This window comes from Cydia amplana, chromosome 1, assembly GCF_948474715.1.
Source record: "Cydia amplana chromosome 1, ilCydAmpl1.1, whole genome shotgun sequence".
In the NCBI taxonomy this organism is placed as follows: domain Eukaryota; kingdom Metazoa; phylum Arthropoda; class Insecta; order Lepidoptera; family Tortricidae; genus Cydia; species Cydia amplana.
In genome coordinates this window covers 6,168,548-6,192,657 of record NC_086069.1, presented here as the reverse complement: position 1 = coordinate 6,192,657, position 24,110 = coordinate 6,168,548, and the positions used below count along the sequence as shown (strand labels likewise).

At 34.8% G+C, this 24,110-nt stretch overlaps 1 protein-coding gene across 1 annotated transcript in view; it reads left to right on the top strand.

Annotated features, from left to right (window-relative positions):
• The first annotated feature begins 472 nt into the window (after positions 1 to 472).
• LOC134662413 (uncharacterized) overlaps positions 473 to 24,110 on the top strand; it is a 56,552-nt gene continuing 32,914 nt past the window's right edge. Inside the window, exon 1 of the mRNA XM_063518631.1 lies at positions 473 to 632. Within this exon, the coding sequence (XP_063374701.1) occupies positions 605 to 632 (28 nt within the window). The 5' untranslated portion in view covers positions 473 to 604. The remainder of the gene's footprint in view (positions 633 to 24,110) is intronic.

Genomic DNA, 24,110 nt, shown 5'->3' with positions numbered 1-24,110 from the left:
TAAAAAAAAATACTTTTCAACACTGCTAGCGTCAGTGTATAATACAGAGAGTGTACTTTGCTCAGAGAAATGAAGTTTTAATTTTTCCAAGTGTAGCCCCGCCCTGGGCCAGTAGAAGAAATAAGAACTTTGTATCACGTTGAATAGCATACATACGTAACTACTTACAAGTAATACAATATTGTTTGTAAATTATACAATACATCATTAATTAACAGGCAATAATATCCAATATTGTCTACTTAATACGCTGTCAATGATCTTACGTGGAAATAGAATCAGCACAACATCCATGTGGCCACAATTTCCGTATAAAGCATAAAGTTGTTTAATATCGCGCTTGTTTTCGTGCTGATAATCGAGTTATGCGCATGTCAATTGTTTGGTTGTGAGCATGTCAACAAACCCTTGTCTTCCCGTAGGGCGACCCCACTACGTAGAAAGTGAACGTGCGGCCGGCGCCGGCGCGAGCGCTGCGCACACGCGGATCGGCAGTGACGCGCGAATCACGCCGCCGCGTTCGAATTTCGAACTAATTCACAACGAATTAAATTTAAATTATTTTTTACTTATTTTTGGAGCTGTGATAGTGCTGGCTGAAAAAATGAAGACGAAGATTTTTGTAATATTCGGTAAGTAGTTTGAAAATTTTACATTAATAAAAAAATTGCATTATAATTAAACTAATCAACTAACTATTACTTAGATATTGAAAATTCTTAAATTAATTTGCCTACAACTATTAATATATTATACATATTCTAATATTTATAGGAAACCAAAGAAGTACCTCTACATGTTAAATATGTGTACATACATTTTTAATATTACCTTAAATTTTATTACTACGGCAACCTATCTATTAATTATTTTTATACAATACGCAATCTCATTAGTACTTACTTATTCCAATGTTTAGTTGAATAATTTATATAATATTATATATGTTTTTATATACGTGTGAAATGTTTGACAACTTAGACTTTTCTCGCCAAAGATTTCCCGCATCATTACTATCCGCATGATATAAACGCGCGTGCGCCGAGGAAAACGCCCGGGGGTGTAGAAACGGCCAAGACTCATTCCCCACGGCACAAGTAGCGTATGGTACATACCTACATACACACATGTTATCTGCTCTTAGATTGTTCTACTTTATCTTATTTTATGAAAATATTAAGTGTCGTCATTCAGTCATGCGTCTTATAATTGCACCGCAACTTTTGCTAACCGCAGAAATTATAGAGGTTTATCACTTGATTGAAATTGAAAAAAAAAATATAGAAAATTATTAAACTTATATTTTATTAACAACGTTAAACACTCGCACAAAACACGAATAACGGCAATTTCTATTTCATTTTATCGAATGTTCATCCGAATTATCAACAAACAGAAATTTCGTGACAAATTATTATTCTATTTCGTTAAACATTATCTGAAGCTATTTTACAATTTTAACGAAAAGTGTATTCTTACTGTGTTCTATGAAGTTACATTTGCATCTAAATTCTAATGCTAAAGAAAACGTGAACGATGACTCTTCGCGTCGATGGCCGATGTGAACGCATAATGTATGCGAATCTTTCTATTGTCTATAGATAAGGAACCGATTGAGAGCGTTTAAAAATAGAACGTTTTCCCATTTGTTTAACGAAAGTAGGTTACTACATCGGAAACTTGGTCGGGTCGGGGGAAAAACTGGGTTTTCGAGGAAATTTTAAATTTTAGTTCCTGTGAAATGTAGAATTTATTAAAAAAGTTTTCCTTTTAATGGTTTTGTTTTTCTTTCATCCTTTATAAGTCAAGTGAAACAGCTTTATTTAACTACGGTAAACAGCTAAATGAAATATAGTAGAATATTATTTTATATGTAGGTACCTACCTCAGTCAAGGCCTAATTAGATAGGAACTAATATCAGAAACAATGTTAACGCATGTGGTTAGGGTATATATTTACATTGTATATTAACCATCTTCATTAACTACATATATTTTAGTAGGTACCAAACCAAATATAATAAATATGTAGATACGAGTACTAAATTTATAAGAATATAATCATTTTCACCATAGATAGAGACGTACATACCTAAGTAATTAAGGAATTCTAAGGCTAAAATGTCACGAACAGAAACTAGCAACCTGGCCATTCATTAACTTCCGTAGAACAGTTACCGTTGCAGTTAGCATGTACATGAATATTCATAATTAAAATTTGAATTTCCCTATTTTCCACTCCAATTTCAACTTTGTCGGGTAATTTACCGAAGCACGGCAACACTGTCAAGTCCTTTTTATAGCATTTCGCGTGAAATTTAATAAAAACGAATTTATGTTCGACTTGCTGCGTCCACGATTTTGTTATAAATTTAAAGATTTTAATTAGAACTTAGGCATAAAATAACATCCAAATAGGTATTTTTTACGAATGTATAAAATCGGCACAATTCGAACAATTCCTATAAAGGTGTCTTGGGATGTATTCGTTTTTCGTCAAGTTCTTAAATTACTCCTATTCTGCTTTCGTCACGCATTCTACATTGAAAGCCACCGACGATTGTGACGAATGTAGAATGGGTGACTGTAGTATTTTGGTAAATGTAGGTAGCTCGTAAAAATATGTCAAATGTCAGTTTGCCGTGAAATACATGTCCGTTATGAGCTACCTACATTTACCAAAATACTACAATCCCTAATCAAGCAGAAAATCCCTAAGAAAGCAGAATAGGACTAATTTAAGAACTTGACGAAAAACGAATGGGACGACCCAAGACGATACACTTATAAAATGTCACACCGATACGATACCGATTTGTCAGTGTGACAAAGTGACATTAAATCTCTTGAACCGAAAACGTCACTTTTGACACTGAAACATCGGTATCGTCTATTACATGTCCCTCAAATTAATGGTTCGTCTGAGTTAAATAAGCATTTCGAGTTGGGCAGGACATAATAGACCTTTTTACCAGTGATGGTATTATTTCTAAAGGGTTTCTTTATTTTTTCTCATTATAGTCTTGATTTAAGTGTTTTTTTTTTCTTGTAAACGTGTTGTTAATTTTTAGGATATTACGTAACTCGTAATTTTTCCAAAAAACTTTTATGATAAATATTTACGAGTACGGCCTGATCATCTCGCAATAGATGTGATCATTTTATGTAGAGTATTCGCATTGTGCAACGCCGGGGTCAATCGTGCAATCGTACGACTTAGTATCGAATACGATTATCTCCTACTTATTTTAACGATCGGAATTTCGATAGGCATCCTAATTATATTTTACATGACGACATTCTCGTTATCTACATCGAATTCGCAATGCCAAATTATGTATCTCAATAAAATGTTGCTGACTGAAGAGGTATTATTTGCTTAGCCCATCTGAATCGCAGGGAGTCCTACATTGTAGGGAATTTTACCTTTTGTCTTTTATTTTATTAAATTATTTTATTTTATTTGTTTTTACTCCTAGACTAGAGAACTCTCCGGTTTTGTCCTTGTTTCCATATGACCTTTACGATAGCGCGCACGTGAGATGCACTGAGTCGTGTCAAGGTCGTATCATAAAAAAATCAAAAGCAATACAAATTGGCAGGGCCGGATTAACCCTACGGCAGAGTAGGCAACTGCCTATGGGCCCCGCCTCGGCTAGGGGGCCCCGGCGGCCCGGCGCTCGTAAAAAAAATATTTGTTCCAAATAGCCAAAATTCATAAAAAAAAATTATGGTACCTACTCATACCTAATGTCCAATATCAGTTTCTCAGACACAGAAACATTAGATGATTATGAACCTAAATTATGTTATTTTATAGCTTTTAAAGTCTGTAATGTCGAACTCGAATTTCAGGCTCTCGAGGGCCTAAAACCTCATCAATGGAAAGTCAGTAATGTGGAGATTGCTGAGCTCGACCTTCAGCCTCACTTTATAGCTCAATTTTTGGTTTGTCTTCCAAATTTCCTCTTCTTCAGCTTAGCCTTTGGCCTCGCTGCGCCAAGCTCGGCCTGCGGCCTCGCTTTTTAATACTCGTACAATGGACATTGGTTAGCGTCTGTGCTTTAGCTGAGCTTATCCTGAAACACGGCTTTGGCCTCGCATGAAAGCACTCCTCACTGGGGAACTTCGGAGTTTTAGGCCCGGCCCGGCCTTTTTAACACGCTTTCACAATTATTTCACAAAAAAATTCACGCTCGCTGCGCTCGCGTTTTTTGCTGCTTTTCAGGTTGACTCTGTACCTACATGCTAGCTTGACTGGTGAATGCATGAAGTGTCATTGTGTCATTTATACATGGAAAGTCTATATTATTACGTTAATTTTAATCATGTGGCTCGGCGTATGGTCTTATGGTCGGACAATCGCTGTTCAGCCTGGCAAAATATTTAACTACCTATTGAGAAAAAAAGGGCTCTCCCCACACTAGACGCAAAAAGGAATCGGCAAAAACAGATAGAAAAAGCTTTATGTCCACGCAATAAGAGCGAAAAAGACATCGCTCGGTATGTTCGGATCGGCCCAACTGACACCTGAAATTAAAATCGCAAACTTACATCCTTGTACTTACTGAGCAACTTCTGAACATTATGTACATATGTAGAATTGACTGTAAGGGGGCCCCGAGCATTGCACTGCCTAGGGGCCCCGACATGCTTAATCCGGCCCTGCAAATTGGCATAAACAATTACTTGTAAAGTCCAAACAACCGTGTTAGCGTTTTATTAATACAAAAATCATTCCATATTAAAATCAGCAATAAAAACTCTGATTGCGAAAAGTTATACCTACTTACCTATATGTTTTTCAATGTCTAGGACATTTCTGCCCTACTATAATAGTACAGAACAGTAGTAACGGCTACTGGAAAACCAATTTAACCCTTATTAAGACAGAGGCGATTTAGCATGGTCGCTAAATTGCCTCCGCCTTGATATGGGTTAAATTGGCCGACAGTTCCGTTCAAAAATGTCAACTCAATGTCAGCCTTCAACATTAAATATTGAACACAAATAGTTGAAGTGTCTCATGTGGTTGCTAAAATCACCTCGTAAGTTGCATAGGTATAGGGCCGTATTCGGATTTAGATATCTATTAGATATCTATTAGACATCGCCAAGATATGTCAGTAAGTCAGTAAGTGTCAAAATTGACGTTTTTGTTAGAAGAAACGTCACTTTTGACACTTGTTTGACACTGACATATCTTGGTGATGTCTTATAGATATTTGACGTATCTTAAAGTTCGAATATGGCAGATAGTTAAATTTTGAATTAAAATTCATAATAAATAAGGCTTTATAAAATGAATGTTAGTGTCTCAGTGCCACCGCCTAGAGTTTGGCTGAATTCTGTTAATAATTGCGGTTTAGCGCGCGTTCTCAAATGAATTCGTATTTCAACGGAAAATGTACGTACTTAATTATAAACGAGGCAACAGAACAGACCAAGATAGTCCTATGACGCAAACTCAACGGGACAAATTTAAACTTTAAATTCTTGTAGCTTGTAGATCCCTTTTTAATATTGCCTACATTATGTATGGAAGTTAGGTAACCCTTAAAAACTTCGAACCCGGCCATTAAGCATTTTTCTCAAATTATACACGTGACACGTGCTGTTAAAACACGCGAACTCTAATTTTGTAAATGCATAGAATTTTAAATATCAATTTTATTGCTTCGGTCTTTTTATGGTGAAGTTAAGTGCTGGTTGAATTTCAAGTTGCTCTTGTAGCATTGAAGAGTGCGTTTATGAATGGCGTGGGAATTTGTTAGTGTGTCAATATCACTATTAGTTATATAAACGTACAATAAACGATTATTTACTAGAGAAGAATTTATAATCAATAAAGGAATCATTTTGCTATGGATATCTTTGTACTGTTATAAAAAACTATTCCACAAAGGGTGGGTAATGGCATTTATTAGGTGTAAGTAGGTACAATACGGCAGAAATTCAATTAATTAAGTTATAATGATACTAGAGAGAACTCACATACCTGTTTTATTTGGAAACTCTATTGAAGCATATTATTGATTGAAAATAAAAGAAACTTTCCCAATTATTTGAATAACGAAACGTTCCCAGAACAAAGATCGTTTCCTGAAACACAATATGTTTTCAAAAGTGATTGATAGGAGGAAGTAATCATATATTCCGGAATTGTATTAACTCTTGTTTTCGAATACGAAGTCATAATTGAAATGTAACAACTTTGCTTTATACAATGCTCAAATTGTAAATTGTTAGGAACTTATTACCTCAACAATCCACGTAACATGAACGCATATCAGTAGTTGCCTTATCTCATGTGCGAACTGAACAATACAGCCAGACAATAACTAGACATATCTCAGGTTCTCATGTGAACCTTCGCCGATTGTGGCGGAGGTCATATATGCATTATGTGCAAAGCTGCATATGGTTTTTGCGATGTTAGCCAACGCCTATTGATGCTTACTACATCCTATGGAAAATGGTGGCGTTTAGTTCCGTGTTCGACATTTAGGTTAAGTACCTAATGTTTTTGTGGCCGTAGATCAATTGAAATGTAGTTCCGGGAAGTTTTGTGGACTACTACTACTTTACTTTGAATTTCCCACGTAATATAGGACTATTTAATTTACACAATAGAGATAGGTACAGGAAGGAATTAGTATACCTGTCATTGGTGTGCCTTAAAATTGTAAGCAAACGTATAGTACCTCATAGAAGTTCATAATATTGATGAGATATAGATATACTGTAAATGTAGTTTGGACAGCAATATTTAGTATGAGAAATATTTTCAATAAATAATTAGGTATATAAATTGACAGCGGAGCATACAAGATTACATATTAACGGTATCTTTTTTTGTAGTCCTTCTTTTTCGTGAAGCCTCAAAGTTAAGTTTGTCATGGCTTAGTGCGACTGATATTATAATGCAATTTTTATGTTGTTTTTTTTTTTAATCTGTAGGTCGGACACCTATCAATTTAATAGAAAATAATTACTGGGCTACCATTAAATTAAAATATCGTTATTCTATTTTGAATAAATCTTGCACATAGATCAAACTTTGAGATTAAGATACAAAAAATTTCTTTCAAATGTATTTACTTAAACCGGCAAGTTCAAACGAAGAGCTTCGTTACCAGAGTCAACCTCGAAATGTTCACTTGAAGTTTGGCAGCGCTCCAGCTTAATACGTATATCAAAACTGATACACATAGGTATGTACCTATCTAGTAGAACATTAATATCATAATCACAACGTCTCAAATATCCAATGGAGTATTAACTTGTGAAGTAAGTACTAAAATGTAATGAAAGCTGCAAAACTGATACTATTCATGGAACACATGACCCTTAACTAGCAATAATGTTTAAATTTTATTTAAACTTACGTACAAGTTAATTGAGAAATTTTTATTCAGAAAAGTTCTCAAGCGCGTCTTTTAACGTATTTATCTTTGAGGTGTACCTATGAGTTATTTTCTCAAATGAAATCCGTTATAATGTACATGTTGAAAGTATTTAATTAAACATATCTTAGGATATGGGCATTTCTATTTAAAGTTGTACCATGACTCACTTGACGAGTTGAAAATATAATTTGGATTATTTGGTACTTTTTCATGTAATTCTATGAGTAAATATATTCTAGTTTACTAAACACTAAAGAGAATCGTCATATTTTTAGGATAAACCAGTTAAAATTAATATTTAATAGGATGAGGGAGGTTTTTTGTGGTCCGTTTGGTTACAAATGGTTTTTGATGTAGTAAATAAACAACATACTTGAAGCAAATGTTTTTATGTTCAAAGCGTAGAACTGTTAATAAACAAACTAAAAACAATCACCATTAACCGATTAAGAACAAACATTTTTCATAAAAGGGAATTTTAGGTGGTTTGGTTACGAGGTGACCCCAAATCGTACCTTATTTTTAGGTTTATTAAATAGTTATTGGTATTACTGCCATGTGACGAATAGCAATCATTAGAATTATCAAAACATATGATTATTGTCAAAAAAATTAAATATTTTAGCTTTTAAATATTAAATAAACAATAATAAATACTTTTGAAAACAAGGGGACATTTCCAAATGGACACCCATGTAATTTAATGGACAAAGTAAAGACGAGATCACAATAATCAAAAATTTACACAAATACTCAGTGATAAAAAAAAAGGACTACAATATATGTACTAAAATCAGTAGATAGAGTTTTAAACATAAAATAAATCAATATTACTTTATAAAATATTACTTATTAATTGCACATGAATTAAATAAGTACAGACAAAGTCACGGTAAAAACTACATATACTCAGTGTGCGTGCGACTTTACCGTGTCCGTATGGTTACATTTTTCTAGTCCGGCTATATGTTACGCTTCAAATTGTTACCAAACGGACGTAACGATTTGTCTGGGCCAGAATTAAATATATTCAAAATAATACAAAACTAACCACAATATTCAACTTATTTACTTGAAAAATAACTGCATGAGACATAGTTTTATTTAATATAAACAGTATTTCAGTTACTTAAGGTTTAAGCCTCAAAAACTGTTGAACAAAACGGACAAAACATTGGGTAAAATTACATGTCAACACCAGCAGGCCACGATGGTCGCGATTTTGATCGTTTCAAATCAAATTTAACGTTTAAATAAGCTTTATCTATGGTCACAGGTTTGCCAGGATAAAATAAAACCTAAAATATTGGTAAAAAATATTTCGCTACTTGGCGAAAACTGCGTAACCAACCTGGACTATGTCCGATTCGCGATTTCGGCGGGACAACGGTTTTATCGAATTTAGACCCTTTTATTGATGTTTTTAAAAGTTGTTTTTCATAAATTACACATTTTTCAACATTTAAACTATGCCAGGAATGCATTACTTGGTGTTGCCTTCATAGAAAAAATATGTGTAAAAGTCCATCAAAAGTTGAAGTCGGTGAAGGGGACAGTACTACGGGGTGACTTTATCATATCTAAAAACCAGATTTTAAGAAAAAAGTGATTTATAGAGCATTCAACTTAATAAATGATGTGTCCATATAATATATTTCAATAAAAAACATCATTTGTCCAGTTAAAAAATTCGTCTTCAGAGTAAATCGCAAAAAATGTAAGGGGACATGCGAAAAACTCGAGGGTACAACTTTAAATAGAAATGCCCATATTATAGTCAAAAATGATTTAATTGTCTGTTCTTATTATTTGGATTTATTAAATCCAGAAAAATAATGCACTAACAATCATAATTACTATGAATGTAGTGCTAATTAAAGTTATATACATACGAAATGCATGCCCAACAATACAAATGCTTACACGTAACTTACAAATAGCCGGGAACGGTGTCTGTTACAATGTAATGTTAATTCCACTCTTTTTACTTCCCCAGCCATAAATATTTAAAACGTCAAATTACGAAACCTCGACTTTCAGGAAAATATATCGGTAAATTAATGTTTTTCCGATACCGGGCGTTCGGTAATCATCGCGGCAGCATCGACGCTTAGCGACAGGATATTACGAACTAACGAGTCTTCGGGTCTAGACTAGACTAGGCGTGGGTTCCTGCTACAATATTCAAAGCCTACTAGTCCTATGTTCAATACATTTGACCAATGGGTCAATTTCACCAAACGAGCATTTTTGTCTAATTCCCATGGAATTTTGAAATACCAACATTACACAAAAAAAAATATGCTGATAATTTGATAAAAAATATAATAAACATTAATTTTCTTATGGGGTAAAAATATTCATAAAACTATAAAAGTTATTTCAATTTAAAATTTTGGTCAGGGCACGGGAATTAGTGTGTCCATGGGAATTAGATTTTACTAGCACGGAAATTAGAACATGGCACAGAAATTGTTTTCTTAGCTTATTTTGGTAGTTAAAACTATTATTTATGTATATTTTAATCTACAATAATATACTTCAACCATACTGAAGCGGCATCGAACATATTTATCTACTTTAATTTTAGTTTCGGACGACAAATCTACGAAAGTATGATACACTAAAAACTACGTATTTGACTAATAGTTTCCTTGATTTTAATGGCAACTAATCTCTCTTTCTTAGTAAAATATATATATTTCAAAACAATACTTTGAGTAGTTGCGTAAACATGTCCGCCTTACATACAAAACTATTCATTAAAAAGTGTCATTATGTATCTGCATGTAGATAGGTACAAGGTGTATGATCTGCTTTATGGCCGTATAGGAAATGATACTAAGAAATAAATAGGTGCACAGAGAGAAGAAGTTATTGTGTAAGTTAATCTGAAGAAATCGAATATGCTGCCTTCATAAATTCATAACACAAACAATTGTTTAACCACATATGAGGTAAGGTGGGGTAAGACTATCACCGGGGTAAGACTATCACAGACAGACAGACATGACGAATCCATAAGGGTTCCGTTTTTTGCCATTTGGCTACGGAACCCTAACAAGGTATCTAATAGTATTACGGTTTTAATACCCCCCTGGCATTGTCTAAAATAACCGACTTGGTTTCACATTACATCTCAAAACTTTTTTTGTAGTAGAAGAACTGCGTTGCGAGACTTGCATCTTTTTACATGTAATGTTTTTGATAGGATCCCATCTCTTTTTGTAGGCTGTCCTTCTTTTCAGGTAATCATACCCATACCATACTGATACTATGTATACACATATCATTACTATATACATCTTTATTCATACTCACATCGTACATCGTAGTGTACCTTTACTTTCCCTACTAATTGTAAGAACTAAAAGGTAAATTTGTTATCGCATATATTTCTATAGGATTACAAACTTATTTATGCAGTTATTAGATCTTTAGAACGTGACTAATATTGCAGTATTATTAGATTTTTATTGGCTTAAAAAGCTTAAACCTAATTACGTTTCAAATTTGGAACTTGTGGGTATGCTAGAAGTACCTTAGAATAATGATGATCGTGAGTGATTGTGTCAGTGACAAAACTAAGGGATTTTAAAGTGCATTAATTCTTAGATTACATGTTCAAATTAAATGTTATTTTGACCGTGCCACTTTGTTTTGCTCGACTTGGCGGCGGCACTGCCGTGTCCCCAGATCCTTTGTCCTTCCCCGGGCCTCAAACTATCTCCATGCCAAATATCATCAACATGATATTGGTTCAGCGGTTTAAGCGTGACGAGATAACAGACAGACAGACAGAGATACTTTCGCATTTATAATATAGTAAGAATAGGATATATTTAATTTTTCTTGTATTAGAAAAGCTAATTTATAACAACTAATCTATTAAACGAGCAATTCTTGTATATATTTCGGGGATCTCGGAAACGGCTCTAACGATTTCGATGAAATTTTATCATATATGAGGGTTTTCTGGGGTGAAAAATCTATCTAGGTAGGTGTTATCTCTGGAAAAACGCGCATTTTTGAGTTTTTAGGTAGGTAGGTACCTATATGTTTTCCAAGCAAAGCTCGGTCTCCCAGATATTTAAACTTTATACGGCATACGCTGTCAGCTGTCAAATTTACAAAAACAAAACATTGCAAATGTGATTCATTTTGTTTCATGTAACCTTAGGTACAGGTATTATAATATGTAATAATTCCAGAAATAGTTTTATGTTTATATAATATTTTAATGTTATAATATGATCAATGAATAAGGTAAGGTGGGGCAAGACTAACAGTACAAGGATTCCATACAAGTGATAGTCTTACCCCGGTGTCATCTTACCCCACCTTACCTTACGTATTAAAATTGCCCGGGTTATTCGGGTCGATCCTGTATGTAAGTACTATAGTACTTATACTAAAAAACTATTCACAGATTTTTGTGCATTCTTTAAGATTTCCTTAAATGTAAAATAGAAAGATATACGTCGTATTATTATTACATATAATATATATTCAATGCCAATATATATAAGTAATAATAATATGACGTAAACATTGCCAATTAACTTACAGTGCCCCCAATAAAAGATTTGTTGACAATATATGTAATACTTTCTAATTCCCGTGCCACTTAATCAGCTGTTTTAGGTAAATTTGTTATGGGAATTAGGGCACGGAAATTAGAATTCGTAATAAAAAAATTCGCCAAAAATTTAAATCGTGTTTGACCAAACTGTTATGTTATCGCTTACATAAAGATACATAAAGGGCTCCTAAATATGACAATTGCTATTGAAAAGCTATGTGGAAAATAAAATTTATAAGGGGCATCGAAATTAGAAAAAATTTGTCGCCCACCCGGATTCCGAAATACTTACGCGATTTGCTCGAACACGCCGCGGCTTGACTTACATCCGCTTGCTTTGAGAGACAGCCGAATACTGCCAGTACAGGTGAGGCGGGACACGAGGCGGTTCAAATACAAACGTCGGCTGTCAGAGCCCTTTGAGTTTTGCCGACGAAATTTTACTCGCGCGCTCGGACAAAATTTAAACATCGATCACGAGTTATTTACCACAATGAAGTTAATAGTATATGTGTTCAGTGATAGTAAATATCATCTAGTTTAAGTATTTGACACTAAATTAGTGATACTAATGTAGAATTTTTCGTAGGATTTTTCATTATGCTCAAAAGTAGATTCCGGACAGGGCACGGGAGTAGTAATTTGAGCCTTTAGGTATTTTTATGTGTACTCTAAAAACCAACTAATCAGTGAATTCATATGGAACTCGGTGTGAAAGTGTGACTTCTTTATGTAAAAAAAAATTGGTAAGTATTGTCTGATGCTAACCCGCGATTTTCATCACGGACAGAAAAAAAATCGTGTTCAGAAATTGACCCCAATGCACCTGACTACTGGGTTTGGAGATATATTATGCTTGTTGATATATCGTGATCACTTCCTGGTATATTTGTGAGTGGACTAGACCAGCAATTTGCGGCCGACTTTATCAAAGAAACGTGATTGATATAATTTCCGTTCCCTCTTAAAGCCATTTAGATCTTAGATTCGTCAGTGGTACGTAACGCAAACAAGGGCAACTGGGCTGTTGGTTAGTGCTTTGTTTCACAACAAAGGCAACAACAGAACCTTATGTTAGTGAACTACACAAAACAATATTTTCACATACATACATCTATGGCGATATATACAAGGTCGACCTTTTTCACAAGCTGATTGACCGGTGGTACGAACACCTGCATGACAAAATATGCGTAAAGGATGACTTTTTTAAGTCATCTATAATTTAATTACTAGAACAGTACATACTGTTTTGAGAAGGTAAGGTAATACTAAATCGTTTAGTTAAGTACTTATGCCCTATATAGACAGACAAAAATTAAGGTTACAACTTAATTTTATTGTTGTTTTTAAATTGAACCTTTAAATTGGGAGGATAAACCTGCTTTGAACGCACACCGGTTACCAATGCCCTATAAAAAGTTAGGTAAACATTTTCGACACTTAGATAACAAACTAAGTTTGTTGGCGCTTAAAGTGAAAGAGAAAATGAAAATATGTATACACACATTGTCACATTTAAATTATTCCACTCACACGTATGATTTTCTAGTGAAAACAGAGATGGCGATCTTGAAATGCGTACGTTTGTAGGGTTTTTGAGCCGTGATAAGGCCTTGGCGGTATTTCTCCGAGTTTCTCCAGAGATGCGCTCGCCATGCTAATGAGCGTGACCTAGACGGTAATTACTAGCTATTAGTCGGAACTTTTGAACCTTTGTAGGTATTTATATTGATTTAAAGCACATCGGTTGCAATCTTATACCTTTAAACGAGCAATTCTTGTATATTTATTTATATATGACGGTGATCTCGGAAACGGCTCTAACGATTTCGATGAAAATTGCTATATATAGGGGTTTTCGGGGGCGAAAAATCGATCTAGCTAGATCTTATCTCTGGGAAAACGCGAGTTTTTGAGTTTTTATGTTTTCCGAGCAAAGCTCGGTCTCCCAGATATTAATTTTCATATGTTTTTTTTTCTATGTTATAAAGTCGACCGGTAAATAATACCCCAGAGCATTAAGTTTTTTTAAATTAAGGTTTCTTTATTTTTACTATAAAAAGTATATATGTTTCACGTGATTACGTAAAGGGCGTCACGTGATATTTTAGTTGACTTTTTAGTAATTAGTCGCGTGTAGTCGACAACATATCAAGCGGCTCGAAATATGACAGCTTCCGTTTTTAGGACGGTTATCTCGGTTTTCCATGTTGCACTCTAGTATAGTACGCATGAGCACAGTACGCCAAGATTCGAACCATTATTTAGTAGCTAATGTAGACTGAAAATATTTAAAATATAAATTGCATTTAAAACGAGCTTTTGATGTACATATATACGACTACCTACATTTATTTTAAACCAGCCCTCAGGGGGTTACCAGGCGTGCTGTAGCAATAAAACTGCAACCTGACCCATATTCAGATATCTATAAAATTGAGCAACTCGTTCACGAGTAATTTAATTGCTGCGACAATCAGTCTGGCGTGTAATTTGCCTTTTTGCAACGATGCCACTTGCATACTATACGGTCAGCCAGCCTGGCGAAACTTCCGTGTGATGCCAAAATAAGTGCAGTGTTACTCAATGCGGTTAGTATTAATGACTTATGAAGTCATAAACGACTACCTAATAATTATTTTGTTCTTTTGCCGTAACGTAACTGACTTTAAAGGCAAGTTATTGCGTTTACACATTTGAGTTTAGGATTTAGGTACATATCTAAATGACTTATATTGTGAATTGATGTTTATGGTGTTAAGTGGATCAGACTTTAAGTTGACGTATAACAATGACATTATACGAATTTTTAGATACACTTTTTCGTACTTACAGCTTACCTATGACGTGTACAACTTGTACTGCTACTGCTGGCTCGCCCACATGTAACTGAAACAGAAATCAGATTAGCTAATTAATACTTTGAGTGACTATTATATGAATTTTATAGCTTTATCATTCTCATGTCTGTCTGTTGCCTCTTCACGCTTAAACTGCTGAAATGATTTGGATGAAATTTGGTATGCAGGTTTGAGGCCCGAAGAAGGATATAAGTAGGATGGCTTTTATCAATCATAATGATGATCATCATCATCCCATGCAGACGAAGTAAAAGAAAATGGTAATAAAACAAACATAGGTATACGTAGATTTTCTAGATCAGTCACGAGATCTATATTTCCATATACTTATTTGGTGTTAGCTTTTGATAATCTATCCTAAAATTATGTAAAAACATTATCCTACTTCCTCAATAAAATAAAAAGTCCTTATGTATTTTTAATTATACCTAAATAATCACCGACAAAGATAATCACACATTTTAGCAAACAACTTGGTAAGACAATAAAAAGGACAAAAGTATCAGACATGTCTTTTTCCCAGCATTTACTAAACTTCGCCGAAAATGTGGGACCTTAGTGCTGATTATCCCTCACAAAACTTATCCTTCAACTTTTTCCGCAATCAATCAATACATGTAGGCCTGTACGGTTCCCATTATTCTGGAAATAAATAAATTGCTTTTCCTAATGACTGAATCGCATGAAACTTTTGCAACTCACTGTTGTGAAAAATACCTACAATCTACATTCCAAGGTACCATTAGGCACTAGTGTAGCAATATATGTAGTCGACACGCTATCGGATTGTGGCTGCGACAATGTTAGAAGGACAATTCAAGCCTTCAATCAAATGTTATACGGACGTAGTTAGCAATCCAAACAGCATTCAAAATTGTTTTGACAAATACGAGTAGGTACTCCACTCAATGAAGATGTCCTATATATTTTATGTGATTATGATCCCAATTTTTACACATTTTTTTTATAAGAAGCACGTACAGTACCTAAACTAGAATTAGGCCTTGAATTTAAATGTCGTTTATTTATTTATAATTTATATTTATAAATTTGCCACTGATGTAAGTCTATATAAATCTAGATCAACTATGATCCTTATTGTCGGTAACACACAAATCTGGTAGCTTTGTTGACCGGTTGTGACATCTGAGGGCGATTTTTGAATTTCGATCGCTCCATTTCGTCACTCGAAAATCGATGGAAAACTGTGAAATGCTAATTTTTGAAATACGAGAAATATGTATAGTTACCGCCTGTAGTTTATCTACGTTAAGGGGCCCACTGATTACCAGTCCACCGGACGATATCTGCCTGTCAGTTGTTCGGAGCTGTCAACTTTTTGTTCTAACTGACAGGCCGGTATCATCCGGACTGTTAATCAGTGGGCCCCTTTAGACAACACTATGACTAAAACTTCCACTTTCGCTGCCGTTGTACATTTACATAATAATGTAAAAAAACCGGCAAAGTGCGAGTCGGACTCGCGCACGGAGGGTTCCGCACCATCATCAAAAAATAGAGCAAAAAAAACAAGCAAAAAAACGGTCACCCATCCAAGTACTGACCCCGCCCGACGTTGCTTAACTTCGGTCAAAAATCACGTTTGTTGTATGGGAGGCCCACTTAAATCTTTATTTTATTCTGTTTTTAGTATTTGTTGTTATAGCGGCAACAGAAATACATCATCTGTGAAAATTTCAACTGTCTAGCTATCGCGGTTCATGAGATACAGCCTGGTGACAGACGGACGGACGGACAGACGGACGGACAGCGAAGTCTTAGTAATAGGGTCCCGTTTTTTACCCTTTGGATACGGAACCCTAAAAAAGAAATATATCTTCGTCGAATGGACTAAATTCAACCTTCGATATGTCATTAGCTCGCTACGATTGGTTGAATCTAGGACGAAGCCGCGGCCGCGGTTCTGAAAATCTAATCATCTCCGATGAGAGTCGACTCGTGGTTATGTCAGATTTTCTACTGCCCCAGTGACGGCTTGCAAATTGGATCTGTGTTATGAATTCACCGATATTAAATTCAAATTTCAATGAAACCACTTTAACTCCTTACAATTGTGTGTTGTTATGTTTACAATTGTGGTTCAATTTGACATCTTGAAATTTAAAGAAATAAATAACGCTTATTTGCCCTAACTGCTGTAATAAAAAATGTTAGACACATTATGAATAACTGTAATTTTATCAATATTAATATCTTGCAAAAATGCCAAGCGTGACTATTACGACCTTGATTGTAGAATAATTAGTCTTTGAAAAGTCATTTAAGAACAGTTCGCACTCGTTGAAGTATAGTTGGTATATTATTTTCATATATTATATATTAATTATATTATATTCGTATCAGCTTATATTGAAACCAAATTACCATTGAGGAGTCTTAAGTTGAGTTTTGATGTACCTACAAATAATTATCAACAAAATGTCTATATCAATTATGTATATCGCCTATCAAAAAAAAACATCTTAATAAAAGGATGTAGCGCCGGAGAGATACACCCTTTTGCTTTTACGATGTCCGTTTCTTACCACACCCTTTTTAGAGTGGATTTTTTTTGCATGTATTCTGTAGGGACACAGTTCTAAATCTTGTAGTTACCTAGGTACATCCGGTAACGGATGTGACGTAAATAAATTATGGATGGTGTTTTTAGGGTTCCGTAGCCAAATGGCAAAAAACGGAACCCTTATGGATTCGTCATGTCTGTCTGTCTGTCTGTACGTCCGTATGTCACAGCCACTTTTTTCCGAAACTATAAGAACTATACTGTTGAAACTTGGTAAGTAGATGTATTCACACAAAAATAGACAAAAAAAAAACAATAAATTTTGCAAAAAAAAAATTGTCAACAAACCCATACGTGTGGGTTATCTATGGATAGGTCTTCAAAAATGATATTGAAGTTTCTAATATTTTTTTTTTCTAAACCGAATAGTTTGCGCGAGAGACACTTCCAAAGTGGTAAAATGTGCTCCCCCTGTAACTTCTAAAATAAGAGAATGATAAAACTAAAAAAAATATATGATGTACACCATGAAAACTTCCACCCAAAATTGGTTTGAACGAAATCTAGTAAGTAGTTTTTTTTTAATACGTCATAAATCCCCTAAATAATGAACGGTTCCGCTTCATGGGCGAGTCCGACTCGCACTTGGCCGCTTTTTTACGATTCCGACATTGAGTTTGATAGCAGTTTTTTTTGTGTTTTCTAATCGTTTTATATTTGTAATTATTTTTCATTCACGAGAAGTTTATTTGCTGGTCGTCTATCTTTCAGTATTTATTGAACTACCTATAGATTCTGTGAGATTCATGACCTTCCGTCCACTAATGATTGTGGGTTACGGATCTGCACCCGCAAGCCGGCCTCGGAATCCGTTCTCACTGTTTATTACCTATCATAAATCTTCTGTGTAATTAATTATCTATTGTACATTACATACATTCTTACACATTGTACAATTGAGAATTCGGATAGATTCGCGAAATTCAAGGATATTATTTGAAGGTCAGGATGTTTGGTTATATTGTATGTAGGTAAAACCTTTTTTGCCGTTAATAGAGTTAATTTATTAAACATAGGTTATACTATAATAGCTACTTTTGCAATTCCTTGTTATTAATATGTATTGTCTGATCCTGAAATTCGGTACACTCGTAAATATCGACTTTTACAAACATTATATATTATCGTACCGGCAGATTGGTCCTTAAGATTACCTTTTATTTCATATTGTTTCGATTACTACTTATTTTGGTCTTTGACCTTTTATATTTTTTCTTATTTCTCGTGAAACTCTTACCTCCAAAGCTTTTAGTAAGTGCTTTAGTACTAATAAACAAGGACATTAGTTTTATAAAATGAAAAGATATACTTATGACCCGATTATAACTACCTATCAGGTTCTTGCAGAACTGGAGCGTGCAAAGTTTGTCTAAAATAGATGGAACATACACAAAGTCTAACCTGTGTTTATGTAGATTAACTTGTGCCATAGTGGAAGCCCGAATTGGTTTTATCAACACTTGCAAAAACAGTACCGATCACAGCTAGGTAAGTAAGTAAATATTTTTTTGTAGTTTTCCTACCTATCTGTAGTCTTCTTGTATTATGTGCATAGAATATATTCAGGTAAAGGGGTGTTTTCATATTCATTATCAAATAGTTTTTTGTGTAAAAGTTTTATAAATATGTATTTAAATTTAGCTTCGTATCAATGTACCGAGTCCACTCGCTTAGCGGTTAGTGCCGACATTCGAGGCATGCGACTTTGTCGCACGGTGGTCGCACGTCATTTGTTTAATGTTCTGAGTCCGCGCCGTAATGGCGGGGTGCACCTCAGATTGATGGCACTGAATTCTTGGGTAGTAATTAAAAATCTGCGGTAAATGGTGATAAGCGTGAAAAAATTTGCTTTTTATTTACGTTTGGGTTAGAACAGAGTTGCTTGCCTATTTTTTTATACGTTACAATAAACATTTTTTTTTTGTTTCCAAGAGATGAGTTTAGGTTAATAAGTAATGTACTACATTTACGTTATACCTACCTGTCCCTATAAAAACTATCCCTCAAACAATTGTTTACTTCAATAAACCTTAAAAGTGGGTCACCTATTTCGGATCTACTTATTACCGGAATAAATAAAACTCTCATAAATCTAAAGCAATTGTTTTAGGACAGAAACGAACAATGCACGGCGGATAATCGCGGAGTTGCCTAAAAATATTCTTTATCGTATCTACGTCTCGTGTATGTATGTAATATCAACTGACGAAAAATGTTATGAAGCATTTTGAATAATGAAAGGGGCAGTTGGAAAAATCTACTATGACTAAAAAAAAACTAATAGACAGAAAGTACATAGATGTAATTAATAATTGTATATGTAGGAATTACCGATCTGTACATACAGCTAGGTAGTGCGAGTTTTAATAAGAACTAATCCATTTAAAACTATTTCCGTAATGGTACTTACTAGTAGTGTAATGTGGTTGCAAGTAAAATGGGCTTTAATTTCTAGATGAAATCTGCCTAAACGATAATATTTGTTAAAAAAAAATGCATCACCAATTTTGTCATGTAAGTATTTACATATTCTATAAAACAAAAAAATATTCAAATAAATATTGTTGATGTTATTGTTGTCTTACCAACTGTCTGTTCCTGGCTTCCGCAACAAATAATTCCGACTTCTAATTGGTCGCCCTTCTCAAACAAACCATTATTTCGGCGGCGCCAATAAAGACAAATCGAAGGCGCTCCCTCAATACGTATTTAGCCTAATTTTATACTTGCAGAAGTACTTAATGAGAAATTTATCGTTCTATCTGTTTTATGTTGAAAAAAAAAATGTAACGTTTTGCTTATAAATTATAATAAAGTGTAACCTAAATAATAACTTGTGCGTAGTTAAATAATTAAAAGTAACTACTCTTGTGATTGTCACAGAGTCCACGGTGTATTTTAAACAATTTACGTTCAAGCCAAAGCCAAGACGCTATGTTTGTATTTTTTTCATACAAAAGCTTTCTTTGTTTGCTAAAATAAATGAGCCAAGGTAAAGTAGGTAACAGAAAGCCTTCGCGACCATTGTTCAACCATTCAACGTTCAATCTAGCCCAGGACAAAGGCTGCAGCGTACAAAATGCCTACAAAAGCGCTGGAAACTAGGTATTAGATTAATATTTATATTTATATGTCGTATCAATGTACCATTACCATAATTTTATCAAGGTCTTTGCATTGTTAAGGTAATCTTATATAGCTTCTCAATCCAGATAAGAAAATCCTGAAATAAATTTACCTTAACTTAAGCATAAACAAAGGTGTCTCTAAAGTTAACGCAAACGGAAAAACTGGACTTTCGATTAATTAGTGTAAGTAGTTGTGCAAACTAGTTAGATTAAATAGTTTATGTAGTTGTTAAAAGTATTTAGTTGCGATTAAGTAGTTGTACAAAGGCACAAAATTATACCTAGTTTTTATTTTTTATAAACTGGTTTTAATAAAATAGTAGAATCTGATACAATAGTAGTATTAAGCTCTACAAATGAAAATAACAAGCGTCTGTTGAGACGTCACACCTCACAGCATGCTTTCCAGACACATTTCTCTAAATGTAAACCGACACCCGTAATGTGTATTTACGGCTCAAATGATCGCCTCTCAAGCGCCAATTTAAGTTTTCATATTTTTCCAACAAAAATGTTTCCTTGTTAGCAGTAATAGTAGGCTTTCACTATTTTGTGAGGCTAGGGATTGTCGCGGCCAGTCGCACGATTGTCTTGAGCGTGCGTAATTATACTTCATTGTAGCGGGCGTATTATGCCATGATACCAAGTGTAGATAGGAAGTATTACTACAAAAAGTCAGTGTGTTTTGTGGTTAATAAAATCCGGTCATGCAATTGAGTTCGACGTATTATACAGGGTGATTCATGAGACGTGAGCAGGACTAAGCCTACACAATCAATACATGTAAAAGAATCGTTCGCCACAATATTTAAGTAAAACAATCACGAATTTTTTCTGTTGTTATACTTTTTGGTAAGGACAAATTTAATTATCTACAATCATGGATAAAACCTTTTTAACCATTACGACAGCACTTTGATTATGAAGACAATAAAACGTCACACTTGAGTGAGATACGATTTTTCAAAAGTAACCAGACTCCGATGACATTCAATTTGGCACTTATTGTTATGGATAAAACAAAGAGGGTGACCATAAATGTCTTAAATAAATTAAAACTTTTTTTTAAACAGTAATAAAATAAATTAAAGTTAATCTCGCAAATACTGGTACGAAAGAGTTGTTTATAACTTATTGTATGTGTAGGCTTGATCCTGCTCACGTCTCCTGAATCACCCTGTATAAGTTATTGATCTTTTACTTTTCACATTGTATTTATTAATGAAGATGTACCTAACTGGCCCATGCTTAAAACCATACACGGCTATCAAACATGGGTCTTCGAAAAAGATAACAAAAATGAACAGGAGTGTGCCCGGACCTAAGCTAGCAAACATGTAAGAAATTACAAAAGTAGAGGATGTGACGAAAAAAGCTAGGCGGCCTAATTGGCAATCGGCAGGTCGCCGCAGAGGCGACTGCGACTATTGCGAAAGAAGGTAATTACAAGTGTTCAAAGATATAATTTAAGTACATTATTTATTGTACCTAAGTTCTTAATGGCAGAAATACGAGTAAAGGCAATTTTTATTATCTTTTACGTTTTATTCAAACAACAGTTATTTAACTAAGCATGTTAAGTGCTGACACAAGATTTGAACGACAATTAGCTTAACCTATTAATTATCGCCTTGCCTGCCTGTTTTCCCATACCACTTACTCTATAGAGCAATCAAAGTAAGCTATCTAATATGAGATCATATTTTTACCACCACCTGTCGTGAGACTAACTCATAAAACGGACGTATTACTACTAAAAACGTCTAATCTTCTTGCTATTATGTTAGGAATCCACACTTTATCCCTTGTTATTAAAGTATAAATTACTATATTATTAGTATGTCATCGATCGTTTTTTGTTTAAAATAAGGTAAAAAAAGTCTCCGAACACACATTACCGGGTGAATCAAGCAAGAGATCTCTTGTTCCGCTACTAGAAAAAAAGTGTAAGTAGGTATGTTAGTAAAAACGTAAAGCAAGCATAATATTTCAGTAGGGAAGGGTTCCGCTTCTATGAACAGAAAATAGAAACGCATGTATACTCAAACATAACGCATAGCAGTAACAATAAATGTAAGAAATATGTATATGTAATATATTTTTACGATAGTAATCATTTTTTGTTTTTATCACTGATCTACCGTATTAATAAGTAAATATAGGTATCTGTAGCCAACAATACTTTTTTTTCACACATATTACGTGATAAAAGTAAACTTATCAGGCGAAAATCTACCGTTAATGAGGTTGTTCATATTTTTACGGTTGTTTAACATAACATTTTAAGAAATACAACGAGCATAATGCATGGATCCCTCTGCAATGCGTATTGCGGTATGCCTTCGTCTTGGCCTTAAAATCTGCGAGCCGCACGCTTGCAGTCGCTGCGGGAATCCTGTGGACACTCTGGGGCGGCATGGTCTGCACTGTCAGCGGAGTTCGGGTCGGCTCTACAGGCATGCCACGATAAATGACCTCATTAGACGTGCTCTCTCCACCGCCTCTCTTCCCGCGACTCTGGAGCCATCGGGCCTCTGTGCCGTGGATGGCAAGAGACCCGATGGCTGCACTCTCGTGCCTTGGAATCTAGGTTGCGCTTTGGCGTGGGACGCCACCTGCGTCGACACGTTGGCTCCGTCCCACGTGAACGGTTCGGCTCGGAAACCTGGGACTGCCGCTGACCAAGCCCAAACAGTGAAGCGCCGCAAATACTCTTTCTTAATGAATGAGTATGAGTTTGCGGCGCTTGCTATGGAAACTATGGGTCCTTGGTCGTCCGACACCAAAAAATTTATTAAAAAGGTGTCGGAACGTTTGATAGGTGTCTCGGGGGACCTCAGAGCGGGCTCCTTCTTTGCGCAGAGGTTGAGTCTGGCGGTGCAGAGAGGTAACACCGCCAGCATTCTGGGGTCTATGCCAGAAGCAGGGGATTTGGGGGAGGTGTTTTATATTTAGTAGTATTTTAGTTTTTAGTCCCTTTAGGTTTTAAGGTTTAGATTTAAGGTATTAATTTTATTATCTCTTCTTTGTGTTTGTGTGTTTTGTGTATTTTTGATTAATAAAAAAAAACGAGCATAAACCGTAAATGCGGCTTTGACATGCTATAGCAAAGTTCATACATGTATGCCCAAAAAATATTAGGTACCTATTCCAATAGTAGACAGTACCTAGTTTATAAAATACGTGATTGAATTATGAATTGATGATTCCTGATGTGTACTCTTATAAGAACTCTTTTTAATTGATGGTTCCGAAACTAAACAGTGGAATAGTACTCATCCAGGAAAATAATAAGAATACTCATTCATTAACATCGTCCAAAGAACCCCGATCACTGTGGGCCGTATAATAGAAAATTATGTTTGTAAAAACCTAATTTGCCAGAGGCGGTAGTTACTCGCATGACAGACTTTACGTGCAGGACGCCTCGAGACTTAAACGGGGCACTATTTAACTGATTTCGCAACACAACTACAAACAATACCGTTTTTTAAATCTCAGTTCTATATATTAGGTACCGTAAGGTTGCTTTTTTCACGTTCA